The following is a 19,224-nucleotide window of genomic DNA, read 5'->3' as shown; positions in this document are numbered from 1 at the left end:
AAAGTAATTTTCACATGGCATTTGAATACTAACTGAAATAAATATGAAAGGGCTGACTTCTGAAAATAATGTGTTAGCAGTCGAGCTTATTTTCTCAGAAACTCTACTGTATCTCTGAAAACATTTGTGGGCTACGGCAATATCCAACTGAGACCAGAAATACTTAATTTTGAAATTCAAGGCAGGATAACATTCATATGGGGGGCAGTGAGTGGGGTGGGGAGTTCTTTATAAAACAGTGTGTTATCTTAAAAGTTCCTATTTTCCCCTTTCCTTGCTGAAAATCCACTATCTTCAGAGTTTCTTGGGGGCAGAACACAATCAAAGGAGTATAATTGAATATACTTAGACAGTTTCCTGCTGCGTGAAGAAGTGTGTCCTGTTTTCCTATTTATCATCTGATTTGAAGTTCACACAACTTCAGCGCAAACAAAAATGCAACATGTCACGCTTTACCTAATTTATTGGATATGGCAATAAAATAATACATCTCTGAAAAAGGCATTGTGACTATTTGCAGCAGTATGCACTCATATAAAATAGTTTGAATTGGAATAACTAATCAGAAACCAAGCTGTGGCTAGGGGGCGGCTTCAAGTTGCTGTTGCACAGCTGCAGTACTAAGCTTTCCAGGTTTTATGTAGGACAAATACCACACTAACCATGGTGGTTCAGGGCTTTGATACATTACTGTACATTGTTCCATCTGTATCTTTGCTTCATAGAATTTTGTTTGCTCAAAGCTACCTGCCATTCAACGTTTTATAGTTTTTCATGAATGCATTTGCATTGTTTTTCAAGGGTTATTCACAGGAGTAATATAGTGATAGCTACGCCCCAGTCAGTGCTTTACCATGTTTCACAAACCCATGTGCATTCTTTTTTTCCAAGGGCTATTAACAGCAGCTCCATGTTCACAGTGGAAATTCTCAAAGTTTGCATTAGAATGCATCCTTGAATCAAGAAAATGAATATTTGGATTTTCTTATGTATACATGGGAGAAAAGAAACAGCCTGTTAGGCAAGCTACATCTCTCTGTTCTGAAAGAACTCAGAATTTTAAAAAAGCAATTCAGAGCCATATCCTTAACAGTGTTTTTTTTTGGGGGGGGGATTTAAAGAAGGAACCAATCTTGTTTGAAACTAGTGCTTTACATTCTGCTGATACAAACGAGAGATAGCATGCAGTACAGAACAGTATTGCTTCCTGGATTAAATGTCGGGAGAGAATATGACCTCTCCAGTTATGGCAAGTATGTGGGAGGGTTTAGCTCTTCTCTACCAGATGTCTTCACCTCCCTAGAAAGCCAATCTCTCATTTTGAAAACCACAGGTTTACTAGGTTCATTAGAGGAAATGTTTAGTGTTTTTAAATTCTGGAGAGAAACATTTTCTTCATTTTGAAATTGATCCAGCACAGAGAGCAGTCATGCAAATTTCCATCATTGCTCTCTGCCATCTGCCACAACCTAATGAAAGGATGGCTAGGATTAAATCACAAAAACATTTACGTGGAATCTGATAATATTTTGTACATGTCATCCTGCATACTCATTTAAGACCATCTCTGTACTACTCTTCTAAACTATTATAAAACTTTCATGATTTCCTCATGGAACCATTGGAATTTTTGTGAGGGTCCTTAAAATTATTTAGTGGAGAACCTTATTGAACTGTCATTTTTAGAGCTCCCAGAAGGGAAGAGGATTCCTAGTATTACAGACATTGTTTCAGGCTGTACATACAATACATATCCATATTGTATCATTAACTCCCCTTTGATCTTTGCATGAAGGGCAGTACAGTGGTACCTTGGTTTGCAACCGTTTTGGATTACAACCATTTTGGATTACAACCACGTCAAACCCTGAAGTGTGTGTCCCTTTTTTTAGATTACAAACCTTTTCTTTTGTTATTACAACCAATTTTGAGGGGAAGGCCCCATTGGCGAAAGCGCGCCTTGGGTTACAACCTGTTTTGGTTTACAACCAGACCTCCAGAACAGATTGTGGTTGTAAACCAAGGTATCGCTGTATACAAAAATATGTTGTTGTTGTTGTTGTTGTTGTTGTTGTAATTACTAGGCTATATCTGCATCTATGACTTCTATCATGAGAACATGTGAACAGCAGATAAGTAAAATACATACACACGTCTCACATTTCTTCTATAGAAGAACCTTTCTGGATGTAATCCAACATTCTGTTCCCACAGTGACCAACCAGATGTCCATAGGAAGCCCACAAGCAGGACACGAGCACAATAGCACTATCACATTTTTGATCCCCAGCAGCTGGTATTTTGAGGTGTGCTGCCATTGATACAAAAATAATATAACCTTCATTACTACTAATAATTGATACCCTTGTCCTCCAATAATTTGTTTGATCCTTTCTTTAAAAGCCATCCAAGTTGGTGGCCACCACTGCAGTCCCAAAGTTTAACTATGCAGTGTGTAAAAAATAAAAAGCCTGAGCCTTTAATGTCATTGGCTCGGTGCTATCGAATACACTGTCAATAGACATTCAGCGGGCACTTTCTATGCTAACTTTTAAATGCCTGCTGAAAACTTTTTTTTATTCTGCCACGCCTATGCAGGAAATTAAGAGTACAGTGGTGCCTCGCAAGACGAAAAGAATTCGTTCTGTGATTCTCTTCGCCTAGCGTTTTTTTCGTCTTGCGAAGCAAGCCCATTGACGGATTAGCGGATTAGCGCTATTAGCGCTATTAGCGGCTTTTAGCGGCTTATCTGCTGATCGGATCAGCTGATAAACGGCTTAGCGGCTTAGAAAAGGGGGGGGAGGGAAAAAACCAGCAGGAACTCGCAAGACATTGTCGTCTTGCGAAGCAAGCCCATAGGAAATTCGTTTTGCGAAGCACCTCCAAAACGGAAAACTATTTCGTCTAGCGAGTTTTCCGTCTTGCGAGGCATTCGTCTTGCGGGGCACCACTGTACATCTCTCACAATGGTTTATTGATGCTTGTTTTTAGCATATTTGTTTTTAAATTGCTTTTAATCTTTGTAATGCTTTTATTGTATGGTTTTTTAATCTTTTTAATGTTGTAAACCACTTTGATATGTTTTGTGATTTAACAGTATATAAATGCTGCTTCAAATAAATCCTTCAGTGGATGACCCTTTGTTCTAGCATTATGAGAGGAAGACCATATCTTCATCTACTTTCCCTACACCATGCATAATTTTATACATAATTTTACATAATTTCCCCCTTTCTCCCTTTTTTCTAAATTGAGTATCTCCACATGATCTCTCCTTGTGGGGGATTTGTTCCAGCCCCTTGATAGCTTTGGTTGCACTTTTCTGCACCTTTTCCAGCTCTGCAATATCTTTTTTTGCAGTGCAGCAACTAGAATTGTACACAGTATATCAAGTGTGGTCACACCATATAGTTGTATAAAGGTGTTATGATATTGGCAGTTTAATTTTCTTTCCCTTTCTTAATGATCCCTAATATGCAGTTCCCCTTTTTCATAAGTGCTAGGTCATCATTTTCATCTGGCCATCCACCACAATATCACTTTCCTGTTTAGTCATCAACAGCTCACACCCCATAAGCATATATGTGAAATTGGGATTGTTGTTGTTTTGCGGGTGGTGCTGTGGGTTAAACCACTGAGCATAGGGCTTGCCGACCAGAAGGTCAGCAGTTCGAATCCCCGTGACGGGGTGAGCTCCCATTGCTCGGTCCCTGCTCCTGCCAACCTAGGAGTTCGAAAGCACATCAAAGTGCAAGTAGATAAATAGGTACCCCTCCGGCGGGAAGGTAAACGGCATTTCCGTGCACTACTCTGGTTCGCCAGAAGCAGCTTAGTCATGCTAGCCACATAACCCGGAAGCTGTACGCCAGCTCCCCCGGCCAGTAAAGCGAGATGAGCGTCGCAACCCCAGAGTCGGCCACGACTGGATCTAATGGTCAGGGTTCCCTTTACCTTTACCTTTACACTGTACCACATTTGCCATTTTAATGCAATTTTAAAGAGCCTCACAATTACTATCTGTTTTTAGCACCCTGGTTAATTTGGTGTCATCAGCAAACTCGGTCACCTCACTGCTCCCCTGTAATTTCACATCATTTATGAACAACTTAAAAAGCACCAGTTCCCATAGAGATTCATGGGGGAACCCACTTCCTACATCTCTCTATCATGAGAACTATTTGTCCCTTAGCTAGTAACTGTTCCATAAGATGATAAAACCTGTCCTGTTATCATATGACTGTCAAGAGACTATGGGGAAGAACTTGATCAAAAAATTGTTGAACGGTCAAGTGCACAGTGTCTATAGGATCACCTGTACCCACATGCTTATTGACACTCAAATACACTCTGAAAAGTTTGTTAGAGAAGACTTACTTTTACAGGAGCCATGCTGATTCTTCTTTAGCAAGTCTTGTTCTCAGGTGAATATCATCAGGAGGCAGCAAGTTGCTAGTTTTTACTTTGTCAATAAAGACTTAGAATTCATCTCATCACCACTATTTGCATGTGTTCTTCAGACTCCCCTTCTGAGAATGTTAGATCAGGCACAGGGATTTTCCCACATCTTTTGAAGTGAAGATAGATGCAAGAATCTATTAATCTTCTCTGCAATCTCATGCGTTGTAAATTGCTCTGTGCTCTGATTTGAAGGGAAGGATGAGCTACGAAAACCTCTAAATAAATGTGTAAATTTACCTTTTTTAACACACTCCCTTGTTGTTCAAAGGTTCAGCTACATACTAAACTTTTTGAATCAGGGTATATACAGCACTACAGTCACACCAGCAACTACACATTTTTGCAGGATATTGCATTATGCCACAGCCCCACCTTGTACATATACCATATTTACACAAATGTAATGCACACCTTTCTAGGCCAAATTACGTTGCGTAAATTAGGGTGCGCATTAGATTTGATGGGGCATTTACATTTGCCAGCAACTACTTTTCTGGTTTCAAGGTTTTGAAAATTGAGGTGCACATTCAATAGTGCATTAGATTCACATAAATACGGCAGTGTGGGTTGATGGTTAATATGATGTGCCACCAGTGAGCCAACTGTTGTTGATCTGGGTATAACCTAAGACAGCAATTGCCTCCAGCAGGTCTTGATCATTCATTATTCTATACTCTTCTACATGTCATTCTCTGTTCTAGCCTTACCAAACCTGGTGACCTCGAGATGTTTTGGACTACAACTCCCAATCTCAGCCAGCATGACCAATAATCCAGGGGGGGGGGGGCACCAAGTTGATAAAGGCTGGCCTATTCCCTTGTCTCACTCTAGAATTATTCCTGATGTGAACTTCAAAATTTCCTAGGTTTGACTTGATTGCGAATGGAGGAGCATCTCTAACTCTACACTTTGAGCGAGCACCATTCATGAGCCAAGAGAGGACAGTATGGCTGCCATGGAACAGCTTCTATGCCATGGATACACTTGCAATGAAGACTGAAGAGAATTCCATTCCTAGCTGTGATTTAAGTGGTTTTATCCGGCCTGATCCAGTTATAATTTCGTCTCCACTCTCCACATTCTTCAGTGATGCTCCTGGCCGAAACCCCATTGTTCCAGAGACTCAGGTATCAAGCATGAATGTAAAAACAGCCACAAGCAGGTGGTCATGCCAAAAGTGTGAAGGGGGAGACACACATATCCAAATTCTTCAGAATATATAGCAGGCACAAGTTGGGGGCCATGGCTGGCCAGGGCTCACTGGCATGGGGAGACGCTCAACCCTTCGCATATGAGGTGTTCATCAAACACTAATATAAAGTACAGTAAATGTTGCTGCTGCATAATGTGCAAATCAGATTAAAATCTTTAATTTGGACTTGAAATAGTGAAATACATGTCTAGACATTCTATGTGGCCATTTCTGACATTGCATTTCTGAACAAAATTGGGTACAAAACTTCTGGAGGCCAAAGTCTTAATCACATCCATAAAGACAGGCATGAGTATTTCATGTACGTAGAATTATTGTAGTAACGAAACAAATACGTGTCAGACTTGTGTCTGTCCTTGCTGACAAATGTGCATTTCCAGTAATAGGTACCTGATTCTGCGCTTGCATCTGTTAATCCCCCCCCCCCCGTATACTGCTTTTTAAAAATACACTTAGCTTTCTTTCTTGATATTATAGATCAAGTACAAGTCAAACTAGACATAATTATAGCAGACCCCACTGCTATAATTAACTAAAAACAAACTGATTTTTCTTCCTTTAAGCAAGGATTCATAAGTAATAAGGGGCCCTGTAATCACCTTGATTGCTATTATTATTTTGCTGGTGTTTTCCCCCTGTTTGGGCATTCATATTGTTTAATGCTTATTGTCAGAGGAAGTTGCAGGTTCAAATACTTACAGCCTCTAGTGACCTTCTTGCATATAACTTACAATATAACATGTGTTTCCTATTTACACATCTACCAGAAGTGTGTGTGTTTTTTTTAAAAAGTAACTATAAAAGTAACCAAAATATCCAGAAATCTTACTTTAAATTGGGCCATTGCAGGAAGGCCAGATTAAAACATCTCAGCAGCAAAAAGTCATCAGTCTTGAAATAAAACACATGATATATATTTTTATTATTATTATTATTTTAAAAACCCTCTTCCAGTGCATATTTGAAGTGTGCTTTGTGTTCTCACTCAGGTTCTTCATGAAGAAATTGAAGTCCCAGGCTCCAACATAAAACTCTGCTATCTGAGTTCCCGTACTGCTGGATACAAATCTTTGCTTAAGATCACCATGACACAATCACTTGTGCCTCTGAACTTAATTAAAGTACATCTGATGGTTGCAGTGGAAGGACATCTTTTTCAAAAGTCATTTCAAGCATCTCCCAACTTGGCTTACACTTTTATTTGGGACAAAACGGATGCTTATGGCCAGAAGGTTTATGGGCTCTCAGATGCTGTAGGTAAGCCATCAGATTCACATTTTGCAGGTTTTAAGTATTGGCTGTTATGCTAACAGCAGTATCTTAAATTTCATCTGGAAAAAAGCCATTACAGCATATTTGATGTCACATGTGTCCTTTGTGTGTTCGAAGATAATACTTTGCTTATTTATTGATTTATCATATTTGTATTTTGGAGGAGCTTAGGACAGTTTACATGTTTTCCTCATACAGTGAGCTAGATGAAGCTTAGAGAGAACTTCATTAGGCCACAACTGAGCTTCATTTCTGAACGATGCATTGCATCCAGTTCCTATTAGGCCTAGTTAGACTTTCCATCCACTACGACACACGAGCTTTCTGGTTAAAAAAAATATATGTAAGGAACTCAATGTTTTAATATATACTCACAAAACTGTTCGTGTGTGCATTAAAAATATATATTATGCACTGTGCTTACCACAAGAAGTATCAGGAAGCCAGTGTGGACTGTGGCTTTTTTCTCAGTAAAAGTGCAGTGGCAAACCTGTTTGGTACCACATAATAGGTAATGGCTTCTTCAGATTCCATAAATAACTATTACAGTAAACAATAAATGGGTTCATGTTAAATTTGGAGCAAGGGCAAAGTCAATTTGGTAGGAGTGATCAATTGCAATTTATATTTTCTAAAGGTCTCCACATGAAGAAATCTCCCTACTGTATATTTAGTGCATCAGTTAATGTATTAACACTCTTTTTCACTTTTTTCATAATCACATACTGTATTGAGCATATATATTGAATACAGTCAGTGCTGAACAGCCAGTTAATTAAAAATAGAATCTAGCCTTTTCATCATAACTGACTTCCCCCCTATTTCTCCCTCATTAAATCAGTCATTTGCTCCCACTCCTCCCCCAAACTATCAGGATCTATAGTTCCCCTGGGTATAAGTGAATCAAGTTTTTCAGTCAACTGCAGTCAATTATCTGAATTTAATTCAGAATAAAATATGATATATTGGGAACAGTAGTTTGTTGTAGAGGACAAATCATGCACAATCACTGATTATTGATACATATTTTTCAGTATCTGTGGGATTTGAGTATGAGACCTGTCCTAGTCTGATTTTATGGGAGAAAAGAACTGCCCTGCTCCAAGGATTTGAACTTGACCCCTCAAATCTAGGGGGCTGGTCTTTGGAAAAACATCATGTGCTTAATATAAAAAGTGGTAAGTTCACCAATTTTAATATGTGTTTAAGCTTTGGGTGCAAGCCCTATTCTCATGGTTCCCTCCAGAATATCAAGGAGTGGTTGTGCTGACATCTGATGGGTGGTACTCACACAAGCGATTATTTGCATGCCAACCATAAGCATTACATGTGGCGTTCATTGACTGGTTTATAGCACACTGCAGCAAACAGTTGAAATATATTGAGAGTTGTCTGTCTGCCTTTGGCCAGTGCCTTTGGCCTTTTTGTATTACTGTACATTTGTGGCTAGAATTCCACACAAGCAGCAGCTCCCACACTAGAGATTGTGAACAGTATTAGCTGCTGCAAGGCAGCACTGGATGCAGCTGATATCCAAGACCACCTTGCCCAGAACACCTGGAATGAGAAGTGATAGCAGATAGGTTGCTGGGTGGCCAGTGGGCAAGAGAAGATAAATCCACTGTCTTTGCCATTGCAGCATTTATGAAACTAAGCAACTGTGAAAGGCAAATGGAAATCTAATTCCTCCATTAATGGGAGACCACCAGAAGCTCCATATAAGAGTGTGATATAATATTGATATTCTCTTCCCTTCTATGCCTCACCATGCATTTTCTTATTTCTACAATTTGTGAGGTGTATAGTTCTCCTAAAAGTGCTTCTTGGGGCCATTTTGTGCAAGGGTTCAAGCAGAAAAGGTTTTCTTGCACTTTATCACTTTCATAAATTGTAGAGTTGGAAGGGACCCCAAGGATCAACTAGTTCTTTGGGACACATGTGGCAGGTTTCATGTTTAAATGTTCATTCACACACACAAGCAAAACCTCCCTGTGCACAACACGTGAAGCAGGTCACCATAAACCACACTTTAAATATCAAGAATGGAAAGTGTTTGATTCCAACTCCCATCGGTCCCAGCCAGCATGGCCAGCGGTCAGGTATGATGGGAGTTGTAGTCAGGGCTGGCCCAAGAAATATTGACCTCTGAAGTGAACCACAAAATTGTGCTGTCCTCCCCGCCAAGGAAGAAGGGGTGAGTGAAGATCTTCATCAGGAACAAGAGGGGGAGGAAAGACCTACATCGAAGTCTGCTGCCTCACCTTACCTCATGGGTGGGTCTGCTGTAGTCAGTAGCATCCATAGGTTCCCCACCCCTGCTACAGGAGAACAGAAAGTGAAACAGCTGAAACACCACAGTTGCTTCTGGGCACCACAGTTCAAGAAGGACACTGACAAACTGGAACGCGTCCAGAGGAGGGCAACCAAAATGGTCAAAGGCCTGGAAACGATGCCTTATGAGGAACGGCTAAGGGAGCTGGGCATGTTTAGCCTGGAGAAGAGGAGGTTAAGGGGTGATATGATAGCCATGTTCAAATATATAAAAGGATGTCACATAGAGGAAGGAGAAAGGTTGTTTTCTGCTGCTCAAGAGAAGCGGACACGGAGCAATGGATTCAAACTACAAGAAAGAAGATTCCACCTAAACATTCGGAAGAACTTCCTGACAGTAAGAGCTGTTCGACAGTGGAATTTGCTGCCAAGGAGTGTGGTGGAGTCTCCTACTTTGGAGGTCTTTAAGCAGAGGCTTGACAACCATATGTCAGGAGTGCTCTGATGGTGTTTCCTGCTTGGCAGGGGGTTGGACTCGATGGCCCTTGTGGTCTCTTCCAACTCTATGATTCTATGATTCTATGATTCTAACAGGGCTAAGTGAAAAGAAACAGTTGCTAGTGGCAGCTGCAAGCAAGAGAGCAAGGGAGATAGCATAAAGTGGCTTGGACCTATACTGGGGGGAAAGGAGTCAGCAGATGTGTTGGGTCCTAAACAGTCACCAGTGGTAAACTGGCTCAGCCACTTAATAGTCATTTGTTATAAATTATTGTAAGTCCTTGCTTTTCTTCTTCTTAGGTATTCTACACAAAGGTAGTGGGGAGAATCAGTTCCTAACGCAGCAGCCTGCTGTAATCTCCAGCATCATGGGAAACGGTCGTCGCAGGAGTATTTCCTGTCCAAGTTGCAATGGTCTTGCCGAAGGAAACAAACTTCTGGCCCCTGTGGCCCTTGCGGTAGGAATTGATGGAAGCCTGTTTGTCGGGGATTTCAACTACATTCGGCGCATCTTTCCTTCTAGGAATGTCACTAGCATTTTGGAATTAAGGTAATTCTGCTGCTATTTGCACTGCTACAAATGCCTTTGTACTTGGTCCTTCTTTCTAGTTTTCCTATATCGTTGTTGCTTTCAGCACTACCTGCCACTGTAGCTTAGTATGTAAACACGAATGACTCAGTTTAGGGAAGGCTGCTGGATCAGAGTATATTTGAAGTTGCCTTATCCCTTCTTCCAAGGATTGCAGTAGGAATTCAAGCAGCAGTTTAGCCGCACCATTTTCTACTAAGGCCACCTGAAACCTGCTCCCCCATAAACAAGATGGATAGTTATATTTAGGGTTCCTCCAGACTGGTGGTTTTGGGGCAGGTGTATTCTGCAACACGTGATTGACACAATAACAGTGTATTAGTGGTGGATTTATAACTGAATCATCCACATATAGTTCCTCTTTGTTGGTTGTTCTGCAGTGCTTCCCAGATGTTACTGCATTACTCCTGTCTGGAGAGGTAATCTTGCTCTATAGTGCAACAAAAGCAGGGCAAAACTCCCCACAATGAAACATTTGTTGTATGAAAAATTAAAGGATTTTAGAAGGAAATTATGGGTCGTGCAGCTGTTTTAAACGCAGCAGTATGACCAAGACAGCTGAAACTTTTGCAGAGGCAAATGTTATTGAAAGTGTGATCACATATAACTGCCTGATAACATAATGAGCACAGTCATGTTTCAGTATGCCACTGAATACCATTTCCTGGAATTTGTTGCTGTTATGTCTTGATTGTAGGCTACTTTGAAGTATCTAGTTGTGGTTACTGTAAGAAATAGGATTCTGGACTGCACTAACCCAGTGATTGATTTGACAGGGCTCAACTTTTGTTCTCATGTATATAGCAAAACAGGCATCCCACAGCATGGCTTACAAACATTGCAAGATAAATAGGTATTGGTATTAGTATTGGTATATGTATGCACATATATGTGTGATATATATATACATCCTGACCCTAAAATTTAATATAAAATCTCATCTTACAGTGCTGAGATAAACTGATTAATACTGTGTGAATTTACAAAGCTCAGTGTCACTTTGCTCTGTTATAAAACAGCACTTCTGCTCAGTTAGACAGCACATAAGATGAATAACTGCACTGACAGTCAAACCTGCCTTAAGTGACAATTTTAGGGACTGAAGAGGAAAGCCAGTTGCAAAGTAGAGATGGGCTCAGGGTTTAAAAACTCTTGTGGTTCAATTGTTTGAATGGAAAGGATATTAGCACATTTCACTTTTGTCAGGCCTACACTGCATCAAGCCTGCTGACAAGCAGCTGCCAACTCTTTTCACTGTCAGTATAAAAGACAGGACGGTTTTACACATGACGTTTTTTCAGTGATCCAGAAAGTTTCTTACAAAAAAAATGCCTTGAGGGGGCTATTCCAGCAGGGAATCTTGTGACTGTTGTGCTTCATCCTTAAATTAACCTAAGGCTAAAGCTAAAAAGAGGTTTCCTTTGCCATGCCTTCTTGTCGCATAAGATAAAATGTTATGTTTGCTTTATAGCCTTTACTTCAGCTAACTGTTCTCCTTTCCCCCCTCTTTCTTTTCTGTTTCTTTCCTATAAAGAAATAAAGAATTTAAACATAGGTAAGACCAAAACCACAATCGTTATTTACTATAGTTTGTTCCATTGTGTTTACTTTTTCTGTTGTGCTTCTTTTGCAATGTTCTGTTTTAAATGTATCAAATATAGCAACATTAATATGCTAATTGTGTGTTATGAATATGATAAGCATTAGCAATTATACACTGCAGTCAAAAAGCAACCAAATAAGTTCTGACAGCAATTAGGAATGTCTAATGGAATGCAAGTATAATGAACCCCAAGTTAACTTTTATATGAGCACTTCTCCCTGCAGTCTGTAATTGGCTTAAATGGTTGAGGCAAACTACAGCAGTGGCTTTTGTAAATTCTGGAGAGGGTTCAGAAGGCACTAATGAACTGGAAATGGGTCAAAAACTCATTTCCAACTCATTAATTTTTTTCTTGATTCAGCTCCTCCCTCCCTTTTAATACAATATTAGTTGGTTGATCTGTTATTATTTCAAATAGAGTTTGAATTCTTTTGCAAAATAGTTAATTCCTTTCTTGGTCAGTTTCTCTGCTCACTCTTTAGGTGCATGTACATCTTGGACATTACAGTAGAAGCACAGTAGAAGCATGAAACACTCATGCGTCTGCTTGCTGGCACCAGTGGCAATTCTTGGAGCTGCCTGTACTCAAAAGTTAATTTACTGCAAAATAAAACAAATAAAACATTACACTAAACACTCAAGGTATTAGCTCATCAACCCAGTTGGACCAGGATAAATATATTGGCCCTGTAACTCAAACTTGGTGTCTGAGATAGTGTAAGCCTCCTGCTGTGTTTGATAAATATAATTGCTCTCCTCTTTCACAATGACTGAAAATATGTATTACAAGTTGCCAACTGTGGCATGAACCTGCGGAAAGAAAAAATGAAGCTTTTAGATTAATTAGATGGAATTCATGTTGTTGAAGGGTGTGATGTGTATGCTAGGAGAGCCCAGGGCTCTATTAATATATCCACATTGTTGCGTGCTGAGGTCCCACAAAACCCCTACCCCAATAACTCAGACATCACACATAATTTTTGTTTTGGTTTTTGGCATAATTTTTGGCCACAACTTTATTTATATACAAATTGAGAGTGGTTGCTTAGGCATTGGTTATGACTACCTGTCCCCCCCCCCCCGCCTTGGGGGACAGCACTGACTCCGTAGCCAGTCCCGGAGGAAGCATGGTCAGAGTCAGCTGGAGCTGCGTCACAGACTCTCACTGCTCCGCGCATGTTCCTTGAAGCTTACACGGCCCGCACCCTGCCGTCAGGGTTTGGACGAAGGGGATGGTAAGCTTCAGAATTCCTTTAACAGAATACCCGTCAGCAGCAGCATTGGAGGGGCAGGCACAGCCAATCCATACCCCTCCACCAACCAATTTTAACCAATGCCTAACCGCCAACCTTACAAGTTGTGACGATTTGCTAAGCAGTAGGCAAAACCCAAAAGGCACGCACTAATCAGCCAATTGGACAAATTCCTACTGGGCCCCCGCACCAAGGCGAACGACCCCATGACAGGCAGAGCAAGGTCAAAGCGCAAGCCCAAAGCAAGGGAGGGCGGGCGGGAGATCCGATGTCCACAGCAAAAGAGAAAGAGAAAGCTGTGGACCCTGCTTATATAAGGGAACTAAACCCACCCCTAAATTGGCAACATCAATTTTGCCCCAGTAACAACTTCAACCAATCTGCTCCATCCCATTGCCCTCAATGGGCTGGTCACTAACTGGGGTTTTGTTTGGCCCCATCCGCAACACGTGCTCTCTCTTCTATGAGAACACGCTTTGCCAAAATGATGTTACTTCCTGCCGTTTCCCTCACTTCCTGGCTTACTCTTTAAGTACCTTCTTTTGTCTGAGTAGACGCTGTTGTGAGTGCCACACAAGCTGTAGCTGCTTGTAACTGCTAAAGAGTAAAATAAATAAATAAATCAGTACATAGTTCTTGCCAGTGTTCAAAGAGGAATGCATTTGTATTGGTTAGAACTAAGTTTAGTGGTAGCTGTTCATTAAAAAAGGTGTGTGTTAATATATCAAAGTAGAAAATAAGGAGAAGCTATATTTCTTAAGTTTCCTGTGAAGTCAATGCTATTTGAAAAAAAGTCTATTTGAAAAAAGAATCTTCTTAATATAAGTGTTAAAAGGAAAGCATTTGACCCAATAAATGGACATAAAAGAAAAAAATAGTATATTGGAAATAAAGGAAACATGTTTCAAATAACAATAGTACACAAGTACACAACTGTGCTCATTGCTTCACATTACCAGTATCACAGATTTGCTTCTGTTGTCCCAAACATGGAAAAGTTATACTTTTGGTGCATGCCAGGGGTAGCTAATGTGGTACCCACCAGATATTGTCATATTACAACTCCCATCAGCCTCAGCCAATGATCAGATATATATAAGAATAGTCAAACACCACTTAAATGAAAATGCTGCTGTATTGTAACAACACAATGATGAAAATCAAAGTTGGTTAGAAAGGCGATTAAAGGCGGTGACCAGAAAGGCTTTAAAGTATTATGACCTTATTATATTATAGCATTACAAAACTCTAATGATAAGCTGAATGCTGGAGGTATAAATACTATAAAGCAGATGTGTGGCAAATTTGGTGGAAATATCCACCAACTTACACACGATTGACTCACATGAGACTGCGTATATGCAAATGGCGAGAGAGAGCTGGAGAATCCTTGCGGCTCCCAAGGAGACCCTCCTTGGAGCCCAAAGAGGACTTCATAGAGGGCAGAGGAAGCCCCAAAGAGACCGGAGGGGCCGCCTATATTAGCATATTTATATTAAAGGATACTGAACTAGGAAGGAGGAATGATGAAATTGTGGTTGTATTTGTGGGTGTTTGTGGTGTGTGTAGTTCTGATCATTAAAAGAATAATTAACAAAGGATGGAATTCAACATCACTCTATGCTGAACATTTTGTCGGTGTGAACATATCATCCTGTCAGGTGGAACTATGCCCCCTCACACTGCAAGCTGTTAGGGGGGGGGGTTCTGAGCAACCCAAGCAAATTTAGTGGGGAAGAAGGTGGGAGAAACTTAAATGCGCAAATGGAAACCCCTGCAGAGGGCTTCTGCTGACTGTATTTGTTAGGTGAATCCCACCCAAAATATATAATTTTAAAATAATACTAATTAAGATCAACACCATTAACCATCTTGCTAAAATGGCAGCTGCTCAAAAGGGGTTTTGCATTTCCTTTTTAAAAAAATGCATTTATAGCATCATAATGTTATAACACCCTTTCATTTAAGTGGTATTTCACTGTTATGTGTGTGTTTTTTAATAGCATTAAAATAATTTTTGACTATAAAATTGGTTTTTAAAAAGGGGGTAATAAAATAGCTGCACTGCCCACACAGAAAGTACAGTATGTGTGTGCTAAGCTTAATAGGTTCCTCTGTCCACTACATCCCTACCCACATAAGAACCCCATCATTTTAAAAAGATAGAATTGCAAAAAAAGGTCATTTACAGCTATGGAGATTGTTTCAAACTTTTTGTTTTGTGCGAAAGGGCAAAAGAACTAGGATGGCAATGATTGGATGGCAACATCATGCACACACCCCATAAAAAGTGAATTAACAAAACATAGCAATGCTGCACTAAATACCTAAGTGGAAGCATCTCAGCATTTTATTCTCCCAATATTCCAGTATGACCAAGAAGCAGTATTCATAATAGGGCTCTTGCAGTCAAAGGGGCAAACTGGATTATCCAGGTTAGGAGCCCAGTTCTACCAGACCCCTATGCTGTCTCTCTCCCACATGCTCCACTTCTGTGCCAGGAATATCTTTGGCTGTATGGTTATTGTCCTTAGACCAGTATTAACACATATTTGCCCAGCTTGCAATACTATTGCAACACTGCATGTTATGATATTGTGCTAGGATGGCAGTTGTAGTGGCCTGCCCTAAAAATTTATTTACCAGGGTAACCATAGGATAGGAGTATAAGAATCTCACAATGTCACAGGTGCTCCCTCTGAAAACAGTTAACAAAAGATTGGATTTTTGTCGTATCTATATCTTCATCCACAGCCATCCTCCAAAAATCTGGGTAACACCACCTAACTATTCTGTCCGCAAGAATGCCTACTTCTGTACTTGTCTCAACATAACCCCTTGCTCATGGGGTTTGGTTTTGTTTATCTCAAAAATCCAAGAGTGTGGCTCTTCAGAGGCCAGTAGGTCCAACTGCAGAGAAATAACTAGATCATTCACTTTCTGTCTTCGTCCTGCTGATTTTTAAAGCCTCTACTGGCTTTTAAAGAAGTTTGCCCCATATCACCCATGGCTGGCATCTGCAGAAATCTTGTTTAAAATACTCATTACATCTGCCTGTTTTTAGCCAGGCATGTTTGTGCAGGAACTTCTCCATTTAGTCCAGTTGTCTATTTGAATAGCTGAGGCTGACATTTCTAAATTTGCAGGTGGCTCACTGGCTCCACACCTCGAACAGCTGTCAAAACAGATTTATTAGAAATAAGGTAATACTTCAAGACATCCACTGACCCCACAAGATAGGGGGGAAACTTCAGCAGAACATTAGCTTAGCTTACTGTCAAATCTGGGGAACTTGTTGCTTGTTTCAGTTAGCACTGCAGCCTTGCACAAATAATATAATGGGCTTTCTATGGTATGAAGACACAGAAAAAACAGGTTTACCTCAAGACTAAGGCATTATAAGCTTGACTGCTACAGCCCAATTCTATTGACGTACATTAATTTTGGGGCCACAAGCTATTGCTTGTACTGCTGCAGTTAGCACTGAATCCTATTTCTGACAAGGGAAACGAAACCATCCAATTGTGCCTCACCAAAGAAAGTAATAGTGATGTTAGCGATATCAGTTGATGTTAGCAATTGACCAGAGGCCTATAAGTTGTCCTCTTAGAGATGGATATATTATCAGCATCTTCTCTGCAGCAATGTGTTACAACCTTTAGCTATGATTTCTTGGAGACCTGTTGGGGTGGTGTGAGATAACCAGAGGGCTGTTGATACACCGGAGTGACATGGGCAGAAATAAGACAAAGGCATGCAACCTATAAAATAGGAATCTGCAGTCAATTCCTGCTTCCAAATTAGAGTGCAATAGCAACATCTTTCCGCTCCACTTCTATTTGTTGCATAGTGGTGAATGAATATCTTGTGCTCAGTGAACCATCTTGTTGCCATTGTATTCTCCATCAAATGACCTATGAAGGAGGTACAAGAAAAGGAGCATTTTAAATACTCAACACTTTAGTGCATGGTTCAGGACTTTTACACTCTTACCTCCCCCTCTCCCTGATATATTCATGACTTTTCCAGGAGTCCCATTTTAGTAACAATATGACCAAAAGCTCAGTCTCAAAACCTGTTTTTAATACCCCAAGGTATCTCAATAGTGAAATAATTGTAAAAGGGGAAAGTACTTTTTCATAAAGTGAATAGTTGACTATGGATTTCACTTCTACAAGATGCAATGATAGCCCACAACAGATAGCTTTTAAACAAGATTAGACAAATTCCGGAATGATATAGCTATCAATGGCTACTAGTCATGATGGCTATATAGTACCCCCAAATCAATGGGGAACAACAGCAAAAGAAAGCTACCGCCTTTCCATTTGTCTTGGTAGATTTCCCATAGGACTAGACAGGGCTTTGGTCTGATCCAGCAGGGGTTTTCTCATGTTCATATGTACTTCTGAGCATATGCTGCTAATTTTGTTGGATATTTTATATGAGGGGAGATCTATAAATACTTTATAAATCATAAAATAAATCTTCCCTCCTATAGAGTAGCCATTGTTATCCCAAAACATTTGCGATTAGGAAGTAAGACTTCAAATTTTAAAGCCCCCACAAGGCCCTTTCAGGTGTGAAAGGCAGTTTGCCCTGCCTCCCACCATTGAGATCCCAGCTGTCTTCAGGCATTGGAGAATAAGGTCTGTAGTGCTGAGCCTGCTATACTCCTGTATAGCATGTTCACAGTGGAGCCAGGCGATGGAAATTTGACAGATAGGGTGGGGCAAGCAAGGGCATTGTTGCTGTCCCCTTATTACAAGAACCCTATAATGCCTGAATCCAGTAGTTCACAGTTTAGAAACTAAAAGCTGGCTACCACTTTTGCCACTATACTGGTGTTTTTATGCCACAAATACACAGATTTGGAATCTTAGCTGTTTTTCCATCTGTGTCTTTAGAGTTTAAAGGAAAAGAAAAATCAGGACAGCGTTTCAGTGTCACAAAGTACATACTTAGATAGTGCAGCAAAGGATTTTATGTCAGATTGAGGGTGAAAACATACATGCATTCAGAAGTGTGATGGAATGGTGTCAACATGCATTTGCTTCATTTTGAGGCATTTGTTTTCAGGGCAGAGAATGTTCATAAAACCCAATTCCACCACACTTAGGATGCCCTGGTTGTGTTCTGAAAGCAGAGAGCAGGCCTTGGTCTGGTCAGTACATTACTAGATGACCATCTGGGAACTACCGTACTTTTTGCTCTATAAGACTCACTTTTTCCCTCCTAAAAAGTAAGGGGAAATGTGTGTGCGTCTTGTGGAGCGAATGCTGGCTGCACAGCTATCCCAGAAGCCAGAACAGCAAGAGGGATTGCTGCTTTCACTGCACAGCGATCCCTCTTGCTGTTCTGGCTTCTGAGATTCAGAATATTTTTTTTCTTGTTTTCCTCCTCCAAAAACTAGATGCGTCTTGTGGTCTGGTGCATCTTATAGAGCGAAAAATACGGTACTTGTACACCACCTTGGGTTCCAAGACAGAAGAAAAGTGGAGTAAAAAGGCAAGAAGATAGATAGAGAGAGAGAGAGAGAGAGAGAGAGAGAGAGAGAGAGAGAGAGAGAGATAGATAGAATGTATGTCAGTCTTTTCTCAAAGTAATGTGGAAGTAGTCCACAGCATATGGTTTACCAGACGGAGAATGATTTAGAATGTTTTTATTCTGAGTAATAAGAAAGACTTTTCTGTTTGCTTCTTCAGTACTAACCTTAAATGTGAGGTCAGCATTTTGGAATACCTAAATGGTAGTGTTAACCTCTAACCCTCACAAACTGACCATCTTATTATAAAGCGTTACAGAACTCTTTATTTTAAAAAACATATCTATGAAGAGTGAAGAATGAGAAGGGAAAGGACTGCAATTAAAAATTATGAGATTATTTGTCTTTTATGCAGCTTCAGGGCAGGCTGTAGTGTATTCTATTATTTGGCACAGTGGGAAGACAGCTAAAGATTTTACGAGGAGGCACAGATGCTGTACCTTTTTCAAAAATAATTTACAGCTTCTTGTCAGAAGACATCTCACGTTGGCTTCCCATATATTTTGCATTTGTGGCTACATT

At 40.3% G+C, this 19,224-nt stretch overlaps 1 protein-coding gene across 19 annotated transcripts in view; it reads left to right on the top strand.

Moving 5' to 3' along the window:
* Positions 1-19,224, top strand: part of TENM2 (teneurin transmembrane protein 2) — a 745,234-nt gene that overhangs the window by 683,235 nt on the left and 42,775 nt on the right. For 15 of the 19 annotated variants that reach the window (XM_081184705.1, XM_081184722.1, XM_081184721.1 and 12 more), the window contains 6 exons: positions 5,324-5,585; positions 6,661-6,928; positions 7,978-8,121; positions 10,013-10,262; positions 11,836-11,856; positions 16,304-16,360. In XM_081184705.1, coding sequence (XP_081040831.1) covers positions 5,324-5,585; positions 6,661-6,928; positions 7,978-8,121; positions 10,013-10,262; positions 11,836-11,856; positions 16,304-16,360 — 1,002 coding nt within the window. The remainder of the gene's footprint in view (positions 1-5,323; positions 5,586-6,660; positions 6,929-7,977; positions 8,122-10,012; positions 10,263-11,835; positions 11,857-16,303; positions 16,361-19,224) is intronic. The other 4 variants (XM_081184719.1, XM_081184718.1, XM_081184717.1 and 1 more) reach the window with 1 other exon arrangement.

This window comes from Podarcis bocagei (assembly GCF_964188305.1).
Source record: "Podarcis bocagei genome assembly, chromosome: 2".
In the NCBI taxonomy this organism is placed as follows: Eukaryota; Metazoa; Chordata; class Lepidosauria; order Squamata; family Lacertidae; genus Podarcis; species Podarcis bocagei.
This window is presented reverse-complemented; position numbering and strand designations above follow the sequence as displayed.